The sequence below is a fragment of the Pristiophorus japonicus genome, chromosome 14, assembly GCF_044704955.1.
Source record: "Pristiophorus japonicus isolate sPriJap1 chromosome 14, sPriJap1.hap1, whole genome shotgun sequence".
In the NCBI taxonomy this organism is placed as follows: domain Eukaryota; kingdom Metazoa; phylum Chordata; class Chondrichthyes; family Pristiophoridae; genus Pristiophorus; species Pristiophorus japonicus.
The window spans coordinates 36281310-36300631 of record NC_091990.1 but is presented as its reverse complement, the minus strand read 5'-3'; the positions used below and the strand labels follow the sequence as shown (position 1 = coordinate 36300631).

Sequence of the window (19322 nt, the reverse complement as noted above, 5' to 3'; positions counted from 1 at the left end):
TCCAGTATAATTTGTTTCACCTTTACACAGGCTTAACTAATTTTTTGGTGGGGTGGATTAAAGCTGCAGTAAAACAAAGAATTTTCAAGTAAGGTGCACGTCCCTCCTAATGACCAGTTCAGATAAATAACAGTGATCTAGAAGGAAGTAAAAAGAATTTACAAAATGGGGGGTAAATGCCTGTATATTAAATTAAAACCAAGAATGTTACTGAATAACTCCACTCATGAGTGGATCGGTGTAATTCATTCTGTTTCCAATCAGTAGTCACCTAGAATGTGTGTATGACTGGAAGTGTGCTATAAAACCTGCAAATAGTTGTATTGCCTTAATCCCAGTTATGATTTTTTGTTACTGTTGCCAAATTATGCCACTTGAGTTTTATTTTGCCCAACCTCCGGTACTGAAATATTTCCTGATGTTTTGCATCAAATGATGCAGAAGGCTACCCAAAAGGAGTATGCAAATCAGGGCCATTTTTTAAAATATCTATTTTTGGCAGCAAGAAATTTTTGACTTCTACCAGACGCTTGATCTCTGACCCACTTTTTACGTTTCATCGATTTCTAATCAGACCATAGGTTAGCACAAAATCTCACTTTGGGTGAAGCTGCCTTATGTAGATCAGCCCATAATAAGCATTCTCCTGTCCACTCATCATTGTTATCAAGGTTAACAGAGAAGTCCATGACTCAGTAATGCACCCTACCAATGGAGGGCAAGTATCTTTTGAGAAGAAAATAATTTGTTTTGTGCAAAGATTATTTTTTTTTAAAGCTACTGAATTGTTCCTTTATCAAGGATTGTTTACACTAATTTTTCATTTAGATTGTATTGAGAATTCATCTATAGATACCTTGGGGGCGAAATTGGTCGTCCGCCCATTTCTCAGCAGTATGCCAGTGGTATGTCGTTTCATACCGCCAGGTACCGCTGGGACGGAGTGTGAGCGATATTCGTTACTTTTTTCTCGGCGGTGTGCCGAGCGGAGTGCAGCTAGCGGTGTGCGGGCGGTGAGTCATTGTCACTCGGGAATCTTCGGGTCCCGAGTTGTGCGCATGCTGCTGCGAAGCTCCGTCTCCCGAGAGGCACCGACCAGAATCCACAGAGACTGCTGGCTTGAGAGCGATGTGCACATATATGGAGGGGTGAGATTTGTTTTTAATTTACTGGTAAAGATGCATACCGCTGACTGAAGATCAACTTAAAACCACCTTTTCCAGGGTGGTCTGCGGGGTCGGCAGTATGACGGTGGTAAGTGATCAATTTGGCAATTTGGGTGGTATGTCGGCGGTGTGCATGGGCGGACGGTATGCATACCACCCGGCGGTATGTCACTGATGAATTTTCCGTCGGGCGGTATCCTAGGTCTTTTTCGACCAATTTGGCGATTTTGGGCGGTATGTCGGCGGTCCACGGGCAGTATGTCCACCAATTTCGGGCCCCTTGTTTTTCTCTAGTTATCACGTTCCTTCTCTTTGATATTGTGTGTGCTCACTTGGTCTTCTAAATGGAATGCATTGCTTACATTGAAATTTCCTCGCTTGCATCCTGAGCTTTCTATTAATCAACACACTGCAAACTCCAGCTTACAGCATTATTGCCACTATTTCTGTTTGTTCAGACTCTGATTTCCACCTTTTCTGTCCAGTATATGTCAAGGTTTTTGAAATATTGGTGATAAATATTTATGACTTTGTATTTTATTCTTTATAGTCATATTTTAATTAAATTATGTATTAATCATATTCTTTATCATTTGTATTTGAATAAGCTTAGATACAAAAAACCATTGAACCAAAGCTATTGATTTTGTAATTGAGAAAAAAATCGGATTGTTAGCCTCCATTTAAGTTAAATCCATGCCATTTCTATATTCAATATTTTTATTATAACAAAACATCACATGTAAAATTTCTCCATGTGATTATTAACAGATTCTAAGTCCTAGCTTTTTGAAGTTCTCCATGTTCTTTAAACACTATTTGACTGCACTAGTTACACCATAGTACCATCCGTGACATAGCCATCAATTCTACAGAAAACAGTGGCTTTTGAGGGAATTTTCAATAACCTATGTATTCATGTTAAACATAGTCAATTGTGCCATTTCATTGTGATCAGAAACAGAACTATTTGTTGTGTTATAAAGTTACATATACATACACAAATTACAATTTCACTAATAGTTTGCTTTAAGAGTTCATTTGTATGAGCAAATCTTTCTGATCACAAAATGGTATAATTGACGATGTTTAACATGAATACATAGGTTATTGAAAATTCCCTTAAGTCAAGATCCACTGTTTTCTGTAGAATTGATGGCTGTGTCACGGATGGTACTAGAGTAACTAGTGCTGTCAAATAGTGTTAAAAGAACATGAACAGAACTTCAAAAGGCTAGGACTTGGGACCTGTTAATAATCTCATGGGGAACTTCTACATGTGATTTTGTTATAATAAAAATGTCAGAGTATTATGTCAATTGTAGATTCTAGCTTTCATCACACCCTAATTGATAAAATATTTTTCACTGGTTAGTTTTGTTTTATTCTTTAAAATTATTGGTATAGTTAGCTTAATTCAATCATCTGACAAAACTGAGCTAGAAATAAGGCTGGACGGGTACATTGCTGTTGATGTAAAGAGACTCAATCATATCTTTTATATAATTTTTGAAAGATCTCTTTCTGATATTCCTGTTTACTCTCTTTGAAGAAAGCGTAACTCCTCTCAGAAATGAGATGGAACCATACTGGATATGTTAATCCATTTGAAAAGGCGACGGAATGATAAATCAGAGGCCTATCATCTTCCTGCAGACCATTAATAAAATTACACTAATATTCAGGTTCCCAACCTGTCCCATTGCAGAATGTTTTTTTTTTAAATGTGTATATATTACTCATTTATCCCTATCTCATATATTTGCCTCCAGTTGAGAAGGTGGTTCAATCCAGGCTGTGAACATCTCTAGAATTGTTATAATATTGCTTTGTGATCAGATGAGAGAAGCGCATGTAGCATGGCAAGAATGACGATGTCAGGCTGGCCTTCCACCTATCCATTTCCTCCCAAATTAGGACACTGCTGTTACAAATCATCCACCCATAATCTCATCAAATAACTGAATAAATCTGTAGCAATTGAGTTTGAATCATGAGTTCATGACTATGTTGACAGGAACCTAGGGAAGTAGCAACAGGACTACATGACTGCATTTGATTGTAATTTAAGAATATAATTTACATTATCTGACTTCATTCAATAAATTATGTTATTAAAATCCATTGCTTTGTAAAGCAAACTTAATAAAATCTCTGCATGATCAGCAGTTTCATTACAGTTTATATGTGCTGATTTAGTAACTACTATTCTGCTATGTTTTAGTATGGTGTGTCCTGTAAGTTGCTAATTTCATGGGTATCTGTTTTGAATGGATTGGTTTGGTTCCCTTTCAAGTACTGTGTAGGATTCAGTATCTGTTTTATCCTCTGTTTTTCCTTCAGCAAGGGGACGAACCAACTTAGAACTGCGGGAGAAGTTTATCTTGCCAGAGGGAGCCTCTCAGGGCATGGCTGCCTTCAGGCCAAGGGGTCGCAAATCAAAGCCTTCTTCCAGGGCTGCATCTCCAACCCGATCCAGCTCCAGTGCCAGCCACAGTAATCACAGTTGCACATCTATGCCATCGTCACCTGCAACTCCAGCCAGTGGAAACAGGGTAAGCATTTTTCTTTACATGTTTCTATTGTGCTTTAACATTAACTCTTCTTTTTTATTTTGAGGGATCCTAAAGCTGACAGCTGTCCAAAATCTCAATTGGATGAAATTTGAATATCTTGTATCTATTATGTACATACTGACTGCATTTTTAAGTAAGAATGTGATATCAATAATATACTGTCACTACTGCTACAGTGCGTTGCGGGAACATTAATGACGATTAGAAATTGTGCTGTGATAGTCACGCAATGGTATAATAATGACATCCACAAAGCAGTGTAAAATGTCTTATTTGCAGAAGCCATACAAATGAAAGCTCTTTTGCATTATTTTGTGGAGTACTTAGATAAGTATTATAATTGGTATAGTGTGATGCTGTTACCAATCATGCAGTAACCAGCGCATCCCCTAAGGCTTTATAACACTGAGTCAAAAATAGCAGGATGTCGGGCTTTACAGTCTGTCTTGAGTTAAAAGTTCATGGAGCATATGGAGAAGAGCAAATGTGCAAAAGACATTAAAGTCAACAATGAAAATGGCACTTAACATCTATGTTAATATATTCACTTCTCTTTTTCCACTGTCAGTTCATGATAAATTAATGTGATTTTTTTTTTAAACTGTGAACCGTTGGTTGACCATGGAGACTGCAGAGAAGCTGCATTGCTGGAATATGTAAAGACATTGCTCATAATCTAAAATTGCTTCAAGGCAGTAGAACTCAAAGCAAATCTTTGATGGTGTCATAACTGAATCATCTATTGTTGCAAGCAGCTTAAGATATCATAGTTGATGGACCACTTTGATAAACTAGGAAAATGAGAGTACCATCTGCTTAGGATAACAAAATCCTTCTTTTGTCTTTCTGTAAAACAATTGATAGTGTTGTTCAGTACTAATATCCTTTGTACAGAACAGCAGCTCATCTGTCTATCATGTCAATATTCAATCCCATGGCGTTTTATTCTGTTACATTCATTTTTAAACGGTGATGTCACCCTTACATTGGACAAGAATGAATCTCTAGAATGGCGAGTGCTCAGCACAGCCTGAACTACAGCTGTCTGAATCTATATTCTGTGTTCCTCCCCTCGTGTTTTTTTTTCTAGTGCAACTTTTTATTTCTTTTTGAGCCACAACATTCGTGAAGGTTTTTTCGTCAAATTAAATTACAAACTACACCTCTTATTTAACAAACAGCTACATTTACCCAATTAGGACATGTACAAACATTTGGAACTAATGCAAAGACACAAAAATGTGGGATTTACTTCGATTGTTTTTGTAAAGGGGAAGAGGGAGGGACAAGAGCTTTTGGTATATGAATATCTTTTTGAACACAGGAACAACCTTTTATTTGATCTCATTTTAATATTTAGAAAAAAGGAAAGCTTCTTGTTCAATGCTTTACAAGGGTGCACATTGTCCTTGAAATTTATGAATTTGTTCACACTATGGTTTCTTGTATTTCAATTGTTTAGTTTTCATTTTATCTTTGTTTATTATTTACAGTTTTTACCATTTCATTGTTTGAAGTTAATTTTCTGTTAACATTTGCCCTATCCCTTCCTGTTCTCTCTTACCCATCCTTTTAATCCCTTTTTCTTTCACCATCCATTATCCATCTTGTTTCTAATCCTCTCCTTCCTACCCTCATCTCCACCTCACAGACGCCCCAGACCTTCACACGTTGTTATGACAAACCTTGGTTGACAAACAGTAAAGCCTCTACTCCCACTATGTGCCTAGACTCCCATGTGTTCCAGATCCCAAGCATTGAGGTACAGTATAAAACAAAGAGCTAATAGCAAGAGACAATAGACATTTTACAGAGCAGTGGTCAGTGAGTGGCACTTGCTCCCCAGTTATACCTATATACAGGTTGGTGGTTTACTTTTAAGATGTGCGTGATCACTTTAAAAATTATAATTATTGAAAATTAATATTTAGTAATTGGTTTTCTATAAATTCTGGTGCTGAATATTGTAACTTAGAATTGGAGAAAATACTATTTAATGTTTTTAATTAACAGCACTATGAATAAGAGCATTATGTGCATAAGCTATTAAACTCTAAAACTTTGGAACAATATAATTGCAGACTTCTGAGTCGTTTTTCACTAAAACTAAAAAAACAAATTTGGTTAAGCAAATGTTACAAATAAATAAGAGTTCTTTGGTTTAATGTTTATCTCATTTAGATTTATAGAATTCAGCATTGTTAACCCACCCAAACTCTTCTTCCCAGATGTAGCCCAAGAGAAAAAGAGGCAAATGAAAGGAGATTGTGCTACTTACTCCATCCATCTCAGTCACTCATCTCCCTCTCTGTGCCATAGATTTTTTCCTTGTAATAAATAATGGATGTTAGATACTTATCAAGATCACTGCTAATATTTGAATATCACTTTTATCATTTTGGGCAATAATTATTCTCAAGTACCTGAGTAGATTTTCTATTCCAGAATTACTCCAGCTACATTACCATTTAAATTATAAATCTTTAATCATAAGTAGGACTGTTGTGTTGGAAAATAGATATTCAACACATTCTTGGTAATATTTACATGGTTGGCTTCATGACTGGACAGCAGTGAGTTTGAGGCTTGCTAACAATAATATCCCTGGTACAGTCCTAATACTGCGAATTGGTTTTAGTCTACTTTTGATTGAGCTCTGTGGTGGAGAAGGAAGTGTCCCATCTCGCCCTGCTAAAACGCACTTCCTGTTAACTGATCGAGAAGTGGCATTGGCAATGCTCATGAAGAGCTCATTGGCTGGAGTGCTCTATCCTCAGAGCTGAAGGAAAGTGCGAGGGGGCGGATAGATGTCATGTGTGAGCGAGGGCTTAACTGGGGAAAATTGGAGGTTATTAAGAGTGGAACAACCGAAACAGGGTTGGAGGTGATTACTTGTCCTGATGGAATTACTGAAAGCTAAGTGTTAGTGCATTCTTTGAAGTCTAACCAATTTTTAAACCAACCACCAACTTCTAATAGGGAGCAGGTTCACTGACATTACACCATTGCTCTGTCACAGACTCTGCTTTGAATATGCTTGTTTGTCATGCTCCACAAACTATGTGCTTCACATCCATGATCAGATCAGATCATGTGACAAATGAAATGCTTTATCTCCAAATTAGTTCAGTACATCAGGGTCTTTTCCTGACTTGATATTTTCTGAAATATTTTCACTAATTCATGCTGCAGAGCAATCAGACTGAAGTATATTTCTTAGACGGAGGTACAGGAATAATTGTGGTATTTCCCACTCCTACTTGGGATATGCAAAAGATCCCAATGGGATTCATCATCTGTATCATTGATTTATATGTTCTCAGTTTATATCAACATGACTATATTTTGATGAAATTAGAAATCTAACAAGCTAATTAATGGAATGTATCTGCTTGAAATCTTGTTTCTATGCAACTCTGTCCTCATTAATCTGTAAAATTTCAATGTGATTGCTCTTTAGGATAAATTTGCGTGCCAGATCTTGAATCACACTTTAGAACATACTGTTGTGTATGTTTCTGCTTGATACGCATGTCTTCAAATATTTTTAATTACCACATTTCTACGCAGCCTTGCATTCATTGGCCAGTGTGATTTGTGTAACTGTATATTTATATAGTGGCTTTATCACATCCTCAGGACATCCCAAAGTACTTCACAGCCAGTGAGCTATTGTGAAATATCATAAATATTGTGTACACAGCAGGGTCCCACAATGGATAAATGGTCAGTTAATCTGTTTTAGTGGTGACAGTTGAAGAATAAATGCTGGAAGGAAACCAGAGAGCTCTGTGTCATGGGATCTTTTGGGTGGACCAAGCCTCAGTTTAACGCCTCCTCTGAAAGACAACACTTCTGACAATGCAGCACTCCCTCAGTACTGTACTGAAGTGTCATCTTAGATTATGTGCCCAAATCCTGGAGTGGGGCTTGAACCCATAACCTTCTAGTCCAGTATAGAAGCCTAGCTGACATTTAATGGGCTGTAAAGATTTTTGTTAAAAACCTCAGTGCACCACTCAGTATGATGGGACAGTGAGTGTAAACTATGGCCAACAAAGAGCACAACAAGAATTGCTATTGGAACTGACTTCAAGTTATGCTAGCTGCTGAAAATGCTAGTTTCTGGGTATAAATTGTGTTCCTGTATGTGTTTAATGTTCTCTGTGGTTCGTGATCGTTTTGCTTGGTGAGTGGGCAAGATCTTAAATTCAAACTTTGTATACATTTTCATAATTTATTTTTATTATTTTGGACAAGACCTCTTAACATGTGATGTGGTACTTGGCTGGGTAGACCAGCAGAATCCAAAGCTCAGTCTATGGTCTCAACCAATGCGACAGTGAAATCAGCATTTCATAGACTTCAGACAATAAGAGTCTTCAACTTCTGTAAGGGATGTGTATGTTTTATATGTACAGTTTAAAAAAAAAAAAATTAACAACAATAAGGTTGGTTACACTTGGAGCCCAAGATGAAAAAGAGGAACGATTTCTTCAGCCTCTGAATGTTTGTTTTTTTTCTCTCTGAATTATCCTGTTATAAAAGACCAGAAGCCATTTGTAAATGACTGGAAAATGAATATAATGTTCAGTTACGTATGATATGGTAATCTATTTGCATTTATATTTACTGTTCTTCAGTCAGCTTTTAGTTGGCATTTTTTAATTTTTGTACTTTAAACCAGGTGACGCCTGTGCAGGGCAGTAAACTCAGACGACCAAGCTACCACTCCAGTAAGGTTTCGCTCACTGGAGACAATGGCAGCATGCCTGCTGCCACTAAAGCCAGCAAAACTGGTGAGTTATAAATGCGATGATTATAAAGCTAATGGGGTTGGTATGTTCCTCTCTGGTCTTTAAGTGGGAATGTGCTATAAATCTTTAGGCGTTTGCAGTCGGGGATTTGGAAAATTTGGATAGGCTTAAGGCGCAAGATGTATTTTCCTCGAGACTGTGGAGACTTCCCCCTCCTTCCAGAAAATACTGACATTTTATTTTCATTCAAAGCAATTTGGAATAGACCTTTTATATATACATATAAATATTTTATGATGTGTGTGTGTGTATATACTATTTCATATGGCTTAACTCTGTTAATGTAAGAAAATATACCCCACGGAACTGGGCAGCAGATAATTTGAATAATGACTTGCATATTGTGAGATAATCTAATATTGGCAAAATAATGGGGGGAATATTGGATCGGAGATTTCCATCAGGCAAACGCCTCCGACCGGAAATGTTTTAACAAAAATACCTGGTGGTCCTGGAGGAATGTAGGATTGCGGTCGGAGGCCTAGTTTCACAAGCCAGCGTAGGGAAACATGACTTCCAGGTACGTATTTATATCCTGGGATCACATGGGCCTGGACCACCAATGAACATCTAGTAGTCCATTGATAATAATACGAGCTCCCATTACTATCAATGAGAATGCCCCCAAAAAACAATCACAGCACAATAAATTTTAAAAACACCTCACATACTTAGAAGTAATTGAAATTGAATGTAATTAAATGTTTGAGAAAAAACTTTTTTTGAATTAAAAAAAAAAAAAAAATTGCTTTAATAGGGCTAAAAATAAACTTGCCTTAATGGACAGAGTTTTTAATATAAAAATTATTGGTTAAATGTAATTTTTCTATGTTTTAAAACTCTTAAGCTGGTAAAAGTAGGCTAAACGCCTGCTTTTGTCAGGCGTAAGAATTTGAAGGACATTCGCTGGGTAGGAGTTGGGCAAATATCCTTATCTCTGCCCCAAGATGTCCTTCTTGTAGGGATGCATGCGAATTTTGACACATCATAAAAGCCGGTTCTCAGCGTATGCGCATCACGCACCGAGAACCGGCATTTGCAAGGCGTCTTTGGGTGCGTGCGCACATTGTACACTCCCGAAGAGGCCGCAATTCTCAGCCCAATATACACTCAAACTGCAAACATTTGGAAGTCTTTAACAGTTACAATTCTGTAGTTCTGTTTTCTCTGTTTGCTTCTCACTTGAAACCTTCAGTTTTCTATTCCTGTGGGATTATTATTTTTCCCCCATTTCTCTCTCTATCTGTCACCCCATATATTTTATCTACTTAACCACAGTTACAATTTGCCTTTTGTATTAATAATTCCCACAAACTCTTACCTGTTTGGTCCCCCACCACCCACACACAATTCCGACTCCTACATCCAATGGTACAACATGTTGCAGCTGTCTCAACCATTCCCTCACCTCCATTGTGATGCTCTTGTGCCCAGTAAAACCTTTAGTCCTTGTTGTTCTCCTCTGGTTCAGCCTCCATCTCTGCCCCTTCAAGTCTAAGAGGCACTGACCTGAGTATGTCAGGTGCACAACTAGTTTCGCCATCCATCACCAGATCTGGCTGGACCACATCAAATGTAATTAGGCTTCATTGGCAAAATCACCCACAACTCTGGGGTTCATCCTGGGGACCATAGATAACCCATTGCCCCTCTCCTTCATTACAAACCATCTCCTTAAACATCTCCACCCTTCCCTCCAACAAGTGTGAGGAGCTCAAGAACTTCTTTGTCGCTAAGCTTGAGATCATCTGTTCAGCTGTCTCTGCCACTGCTTGCCCACAAAGCTACTCCTCCCCGAAGCTCCCTCTAATCAGTTATCTAGTTTCTCTCCCATCTCCCCTCATGCCCTCTGAGCTCATCTTGTCCATGAGACAACTACCTACTCACTTAATCCCATTTCCACTAAAATGCTGACTACCTAAATTCCTTTCCTGTCTCCCAAGCTAGCTGACGTAAATGGCTCCCTCTCCTCGGGTGTCCCTCTCCCTTTCAAAATGGCCGTCATCACTCTCTTCCCTCAAAAAACCACCCTGGACACGTATATCCTTACAAACTACCACCTCATCTTCAACTTCCCTTTATTCTCAAATCCTTGAGCATGTTGTCACCTTCCAAATTCATGTCCAAGTCTTCAGTTAAGCTTCCGCTCTGCCATAGTACTAATCAAAGTTGTGAATGACATCCTCTGACAGTGCACTATCCCTACTGTTTGCAGCCTTTGTCATCCTCAAATACCTTACCTCTGTTTTCCAACTGAATGGGACTATCCTCCCCTAGTTCCACTCAGCTATTCAGTCTTAACCAGAGCATCTCCAGCCCTCTGTACCTCCGGAGCCTCCCATGGATCTGTCCTTGGCCCGCTCCTCTTCCTCGTCTACATGCTGCTCCTTGGTGAAATCACCAGAAGACACAGGGTCAGTTTCCACTTGTATACCGACGACACCCATCTCTACCTCTCCACATCCTCTCAAACCCCTCTTCTGCCTCTCTGCTGTCAATCTGGTTGCCAACATCCAATCTTGGTAGAGCCACAATTTCCTGCAGTTAAACATTGAGAAGACCGAAGCCATCATCTTTGGCCCCCACCACAAGCTCCATACACATGACTCTAATTCCATCCCCACATCCCTGGCCAATGTGTCTGGTTAAACCAGACTGTTGGCACTCTCGGTGTCCTATTCAGCTTCCAACTCCATATCCTTTCCATCACACAGACCAATTGTGTAACGTCGCATACCTCCACTCCTGCCTCAGTCAATCTGCTGCTGAAACTCTCCTTCATACGTTTTGTCACCTTCAGACTCTAATTCCAAGGCTCTCCTGGGCCCCTGATCCTCCATGCTCTATATTATAAACTTCAGCTCACCCGTAACTCTGCCTGTATCCTATACCACACCAAGTCCCATTCATTAATCACTGCTGTCCTTGCTGACCAACAATGGCTCCCGGTGCCCCAAGTTTCCAATTTAAAATCTTTACTCTCATGTTCAAATCCCTTCACGGCCTCATACCTCTAACCTTTTCCAGCCTTACTCCATAACTCATCTTTCATCTGACTCTTTGCCTCATCATTGGTGTCTGTGCCTTCAGCTGTTTCGGTTCCACACTTTGGAATGCCCTCCCCAAAACGCCTTCATCTTTCCCACTCTCCCTCCTCCTTTAAGACCTTCTTAAAACCCACCTCCTTCACCTTCTAAAATCTTCTTTGCTTTAGTGTCTGATTACACCTCTGTGAAGTACTTTAGGACATTTTACTGCATTAAAGGCGCTATGCTCTTGCCACTGTTGATACTATTTCATATTTCTGCCTGCCAGACTCTTCCTTTTTGCTCCTCCAGTGTTTCCACTTTTAACAGTTTTATCCCTCAATCACCTCATAAAACACTTAAACTGCTCACGCTCCATCACTCTCTCTCTTCCTCACTGTTTGTTGCTGGATCTGCCAGTATCCAATGCTCAGCAGAATTTGCTCTTGTGTACTGACCAGGATTTCAAATTAAATATTTTAATGAAACTAGTCAAAAATTAGTAAGCAGATGTAACCACACCCTTTACAAATCTGCCATTGGCCGCTTGGATTTGTTTCTTTAGCCATTGTTGTGACATGGCTGTACCTTCACCACACAGACTGCAGCAGTTCAAGAAGGCGGCTCACCTTCTTGAGGGCAATTGGGTATGGGCAATAAATGCTGGCCTTGTCAGCGATGCACCCATCCCATGAACGAATAAAAAAAATTAACATAATTGTTTATCCTTAAAAGCAGTGAGACGATAACTACCTAAAATTCATGTAACTGCCATTGTAGGACATAGGATTTTCATTCAAAATTAAAACCGAAGGAAATTAATTCCTCAGAAAAATAGATGTTAGGAAACAAAAAAATGAAAACTCTGACCAATTGTAAAACTTATCAAAATGGCATTGTAGTATCAGACTGTCATCAGCATCTTTTCAATGATTTAATACTTGATTCATAATCAAAAGGAATGTAAAATAATCATTTTTTAACAATTAGATTTGAAAAATAAGCAAACTTTATTTTTCATTATATTTTCCTCTTTTCAATGCCATGTGGTTTCACATCCTGGAAAGCCATTATTCTTTTTAATTGCGACTATGGTTCACTCAGTGGCTTGTACAGTTTAGCCAGCAAGTCGCTGAGTCATAGAAACATAGAAAATAGGTGCAGGAGTAGGCCATTCGGCCCTTCTAGCCTGCACCGCCATTCAATGAGTTCATAGCTGAACATGAAACTTCAGTACCCCATTCCTGCTTTCTCGCCATACCCCTTGATGCCCCGAGTAGTAAGGACTTCATCTAACTCCTTTTTGAATATATTTAGTGAATTGGCCTCAACAACTTTCTGTGGCAGAGAATTCCACAGGTTCACCACTCTCTGGGTGAAGAAGTTTCTCCTCATCTCGGTCCTAAATGGCTTACCCCTTATCCTTAGACTGTGACCTCTGGTTCTGGACTTCCCCAACATTGGGAACATTCTTCCTGCATCTAACCTGTCTGAACCCATCAGAATTTTAAACGTTTCTATGAGGTCCCCTTTCATTCTTCTGAACTCCAGTGAATACAAGCCCAGTTGATCCAGTCTTTCTTGATAGGTCAGTCCCACCATCCCGGGAATCAGTCTGGTGAACCTTCGCTGCACTCCCTCAATAGCAAGAATGTCCTTCCTCAGGTTAGGAGACCAAAACTGTACACAATACTCCAGGTGTGGCCTCACCAATGCCCTGTACAACTGTAGCAACACCTCCCTGCCCCTGTACTCAAATCTCCTCGCTATGAAGGCCAACATGCCATTTGCTTTCTTAACCGCCTGCTGTACCTGCATGCCAACCTTCAATGACTGATGTACCATGACACCCAGGTCTCGTTGCACCTCCCCTTTTCCTAATCTGGTCACCATTCAGAGAATAGTCTGTGTCTCTCTTTTTACCACCAAAGTGGATAACCTCACATTTATCCACATTATACTTCATCTGCCATGCATTTGCCCTCTCACCTAACCTATCCAAATCACTTTGCAGCCTCATAGCATCCTCCTCGCAGCTCACACTGCCACCCAACTTAGTGTCATCCGCAAATTTGGAGATACTACATTTAATCCCCTCGTCTAAATCATTAATGTACAATGGAAACAGCTGGGGCCCCAGCACAGAACCTTGCGGTACCCCACTAGTCACTGCCTGCCATTCTGAAAAGTCCCCATTTACTCCTACTCTTTGCTTCCTGTCTGACAACCAGTTCTCAATCCATGTCAGCACACTACCCCCAATCCCATGTGCTTTAACTTTGCACATTAATCTCTTGTGTGGGACCTTGTCGAAAGCCTTCTGAAAGTCCAAATATACCACATCAACTGGTTCTCCCTTGTCCACTCTACTGGAAACATCCTCAAAAAATTCCAGAAGATTTGTCGAGCATGATTTCCCTTTCACAAACCCATGCTGACTTGGACCTATCATGTCACCTCTTTCCAAATGCGCTGCTATGACATCCTTAATAATTGATTCCATCATTTTACCCACTACTGAGGTCAGGCTGACCGGTCTATAATTCCCTGTTTTCTCTCTCCCTCCTTTTTTAAAAAGTGGAGTTACATTGGCTACCCTCCACTCGATAGGAACTGATCCAGAGTCAATGGAATGTTGGAAAATGACTGTCAATGCATCCGCTATTTCCAAGGCCACCTCCTTAAGGCTAGCAAGGTCTCTGCTGAGTTAGTTGACCTTAGCCAGGGTAGTAGTTGGGGCACTTTAATTGGCCTGGTGCCCTAGGTTAGCTAGAGAAAAGTCAACCAGGTAGCCTCTCCTGATTTGTTATTCAGGATCTCTTTTTCCTGAAGTGTGAGCATGTGGACAGGATCGGGCTCAACTGAAGTGTCCTCATGAATTGCCCTTCCAGCACTCATCGTTAAGGCTGAAACATGACTAATGTCCACTTGACAACTGGAACCTATAAAACTGTAACCAAGCCAAGAAGAGGATGGGAGAGGAAATTGGCTGGAAAACTTTTTTTTTAAAAAGCAAACTGCTGACATGCAGCTAAATATGGTTAACCCTATTTAAATTTTCTGCAAGCAATAAAGCTTTTCTCTTCCTGCTTAGTTGCTTATTCCTAAAAGCAGTGAGAAGATAATTAGCTTAATTTATGTACCTGCTCTTGAAGGATTTTATAAAGAGTCACCAGATAGTATCCTGGAGTAACATGTTGCTGGCAACTAAATACTGCAAATCCCCATAATAACTTGCATTTATTTTTTGACTTCCTCTCTTGTCTACAGACCCTAAAAGGACACCAAGCAGGCCCACGAGTCGGGCTGGGAGTCGTACTGGCAGCAGGGCAAACAGTCGGCGAGGCAGTGATGCTTCTGATTTTGACCTTTTGGAGACGCAGTCGATGTGTTCAGATATTTCCGAATCCAGCACAGCAGGATCCCAAGCAAGTTCAAGAAGGGGTTCAACAAAACCTTCAAAAATCCCAACACCTTCAAAAAAAACCACAGTGACTACCCCAAAAAACACAAACACCAGAAGATAATATAAATGATACTGTGGAATAGATAATCACTTCACACTCTCACACACACCACACTCACACACTCTGTTTAGAAGCCACCAGATGTATGATATTCTACAAAAAAAAAGTACTGTTGTCAACCATTGTAAAAGATTAATTGTGGTCTAATGCTGCCTTATCATTGTACCTTATCTGTTTTTGTTTTTGTAAGTTAAAAGTTTTTTCATGTGAATATTTATGTAGATAAAACATCCATGTTTTGTTCCCATGACCTCGGTGTCTGAGGGAAGTGAGAATGCTTTTAAAGAGAAAGGAAATTTAAATGTGTTCGTGTTCTATTGAAGATTTGAACTACTACTGCTTTTTAAAGAAAACAAACTTGCATTTAGGATACGACTCTTTACAAGAAAACTTGACTTGCTGTGTATGCAAGACAAATACTGCAGTGTTTGTTAGAAATCACGGATACCTCACGGAGTATTTAAAGTGGGAAAAAAATGGAGCGATGTACAGTTTTACTTATTTTTAAGATTGTTCATTTTTTGCCTGCTGAAAGTTACGCAGATAATTATGACAAAAAGTGCACATGCAAGTTGTAAAAGACTATTGCTATCTTGTAAGCAGTATAAAGGACACTTTAATAGCAGCTGATGATCATAATGTGGGCCGCACCAGCAGTTGCTAGCGAGGCCTTTCTCTCACTTTTTTATGCTGCTTTTTGTTCATTTGAACTGACCACTGGGGCTACATGAGCAGCCGTATTTATATTCTATTGATATCTAGTCTGACCATGTCGCTGTGTGAATCTTCAACTGAAATTGTACCAATGAGTCAAACATTCATTTTTTTGTATTCAAAAACAAATGTGCTTGCAGTAACTTAAAAAAAATATTAAGTACTGCTTTTCTTGTCTCGATGTTCGTTATTCAATGGAGTGAAGATTTTCCCTATTCCGTCGACACATTTCTATTGGTACTTACATTACATCTTTCCAGTAACAGATTTGAGTTCCAGTAAGCAGGGACCATTTGACCTGCTTACTGCTTTTGAATCTAGATGATCAGATAACAGAGCCTAGCATAAATTTCTCAATATATAGAAACATAGAAAATAGGTGCAGGAGTGGGCCATGCGGCCCTTCGAGCCTGCACCACCAATCAATAAAATAAGATCATGGCTGATCATTCACCTCCGTACCCCTTTCCTGCTTTCTCTCCATACCCCTTGATCCCTTTAGCTGTAAGGGCCATATCTAACTCCCTCTTCAATATATCCAATGAATTGGCATCAACAACTCTCTGCAGTAGGGAATTCCACAGGTTAACAACTCTTGAGTGAAGAAGTTTCTCCTCATCTCAGTCCTAAATGGCTTACCCCTTATCCTTAGACTATGTCCCCTAGTTCTGGACTTCCCCAACATCGGGAACATTCTTCCTGACTCTAACCTGTCCAGTCCTGTCAGAAATTTATATGTTTCTATGAGATCCCCTCTCATCCTTCTAAACTCCAGTGAATACAGGCCCAATCGATCCAGTCTCTCCTCATATGTCAGTCCTGCCATCCCGAGAATCAGTCTGGTGAACCTTCGCTGCATTCCCTCAATAACAAGAACGTCCTTCCTTAGATTAGAAGACCAAAACTGAACACAGTATTAGGGTGAGGCCTCACTAAGGCCCTGTACAATTGCAGTAAGACCTCCCTGCTCCTATACTCAAATCCCCTAGCTATGAAGGCCAACATACCATTTGCTTTCTTCAAGCCAGCTTTCAATGACTGATGTACCATGACACCCAGGTCTTGTTATACCTCCCCTTTTCCTAATCTGCCGCCATTCAGATAATAGTATGCCTTTGTGTTTTTGCCCCCAAAGTGGATGACCTCACATTTATCCACATTATACTGCATCTGCCATGCATTTTCCCACTCACCTAACCTATCCAAGTCACCCTGCAGCCTTTTAGCATCCTTCTCACAGCTCTCACCGCCACCCAGCTTAGTGTCATCTGCAAACTTGGAGATATTACACTCAATTCCTTCATCTAAATCATTAATGTATATTGTAAATAGCTGGGGTCCCAGCACTTGAGCCCTGCGGCACCCCACTAGTCACTGCCTGCCATTCTGAAAAGAGCCCATTTATCCCGACTCTCTGCTTCCTGTCTGCCAACCATTCTCTATCCATGTCAGTACATTACCCCCAATACTAGTTTTGCACAAAAATCTCTTGTGTGGGACCTTGTCAAAAGCCTTTTGAAAGTCCAAATACATCACATCCACTGGCTCTCCCTTGTCCACTCTACCAGTTACATCCTCAAAAAAATTCTAGAAGATTTGTCAAACATGATTTCCCTTTCATAAATCCATGCTGACTTGGACCGATCCTGTCACGGCTTTCCAAATGCGCTGCTATTTCATCTTTAATAATTGATTCCAACATTTTCCCCAACTATTGATGTCAGGCTAACCAGTTTATAATTACTCGTTTTCTCTCTTCCTCCTTTCTTAAAAAGTGGTGTTACATTAGCTACCCTCCAGTCCATAGGAACTGATCCAGAGTCGATAGACTGGTGGAAAATGATCACCAATGCATCCACTATTTCTAGGGCCACTTCCTTAGGTACTCTGGGATGCAGACTATCAGGCCCCGGGGATTTATTGGCCTTCAATCCCATCAATTTCCCTAACACAATTTCCCGCCTAATAAGGATTTCCTTCAGTTCGTCCTTCTCACTAGACCCTCGGTCTCCTAGTATTTCCAGAAGGTTATTTGTGTCTTCCTTCGTGAAGACAGAACCAAAGTACTTGTTTAACTGGCCTGCCATTTCTTTGTTCCCCATTATAAATTCACCTGATTCTGACTGCAAGGGATCTACATTTGTCTTCACTAATCTTTTTCTCTTCACATATCTAAAGAAGCTTTTGCAGCCAGTTTTTATGTTCCCAGCAAGCTTCCTCTCATACTCTATTTTCCCCCTCCTAATTAAACCCTTTGTCCTCTGCTGAATTATAAAATTCTCCCAGTCCTCAGGTTTTCTGCTTTTTCTGGCCAATTCATATGCCTCTTGGATTTAACACTATCCTTAATTCCCTTGTTAGCCAAGGTTGAGCCACCTTCCCCGTTTTATTTTTACTCCAGACAGGGATGTACAATTGTTGAAGTTCATCCATGTGATCTTTAAATGTTTGCCATTGCCTATCCACCATCAACCTTTTTAAGTATCACTCGCCAATCTATTCTAGCCAATTCACGTCTCGTACCATCGAAGTTACCTTTCCTAAAGTTTAGGACCGTAGTCTCTGAATTAACTGTCACTCTCCATCTTAATAAAGAATTCTACCATATTATGGTCACTCTTCCCCAAGGGGCCTCGCACAACAAGATTGCTAATTAGTCCTTTCTCATTACACATCACCCAGTCTAGGATGGCCAGTCCTCTAGTTGGTTCCTCGACATGTTGGTCTAGAAAACCATCCCTAATACATTCCAGGATATCCACCTCCACCGCATTGCTACCAGTTTGGTTATCCCAATCAATACGTAGATTAAAGTCTCCCATGATAACTGCTGTACCTTTATTGTACGCATCCCTAATTTCTTCTTTGATGCTGTCCCCAAGCTCACTACTACTGTTTGGTGGTCTGTACACAACTCCCACTAGCATTTTCTGCCCTTTGGTATTCCGTAGCTCCACCCATACCGATTCCACATCATCCAAGCTAACGTCCTTCCTTACTATCATGTTAATTTCCTCTGACTCAAACACATTTCTCATGGGTTTATCAGGATTCTACTGCAGTTAGTGTTTAAAGAACTATTTACATAAATACCAAAAGAGTAAACAAAAGTTCTGTTGGCAGCTTTGAATTGCCAATCGAGCCACACAGGGAGGTAAGTGGGAAGGGAGAAGAATTGTCCACAATCCAACTGTTACAATTCCGGTTTTTACTTCAGAGTTTTTATTGTCTCAGACAACACCTATAATTAAGCCCTTGTTCCCTATGATCCCGAGTGTACTTTTACTTGCAAGGTATCTTGGTAATCTCTAATAAGCCCAGGGGTCAAAAGGAAAATCCTTGTGCCGGTATTCAGCTCCCTCGATATATCTCGTGCCTTCAGCAAGTGGCAGAATTAATTAGATTGTGGCTTAAACTGCTGATAAGATTAATTAAATAGTAAATGAGCCAGGAAACTCTGACACATTGTATATTTAGTTATTAACTGTTCCTTCGA

At 39.9% G+C, this 19322-nt stretch overlaps 1 protein-coding gene across 11 annotated transcripts in view; it reads left to right on the top strand.

Moving 5' to 3' along the window:
* The window catches only part of macf1a (microtubule actin crosslinking factor 1a), a 577816-nt gene extending 561824 nt beyond the window's left edge, over positions 1-15992 (top strand). For 7 of the 11 annotated variants that reach the window (XM_070899162.1, XM_070899161.1, XM_070899164.1 and 4 more), the window contains 4 exons: positions 3510-3721; positions 5394-5504; positions 8430-8541; positions 14856-15992. In XM_070899162.1, the coding sequence (XP_070755263.1) occupies positions 3510-3721; positions 5394-5504; positions 8430-8541; positions 14856-15112 (692 nt within the window). In that variant the 3' untranslated portion in view covers positions 15113-15992. The remainder of the gene's footprint in view (positions 1-3509; positions 3722-5393; positions 5505-8429; positions 8542-14855) is intronic. The other 4 variants (XM_070899169.1, XM_070899163.1, XM_070899171.1 and 1 more) reach the window with 1 other exon arrangement.
* The last annotated feature ends 3330 nt before the right edge of the window (positions 15993-19322 follow it).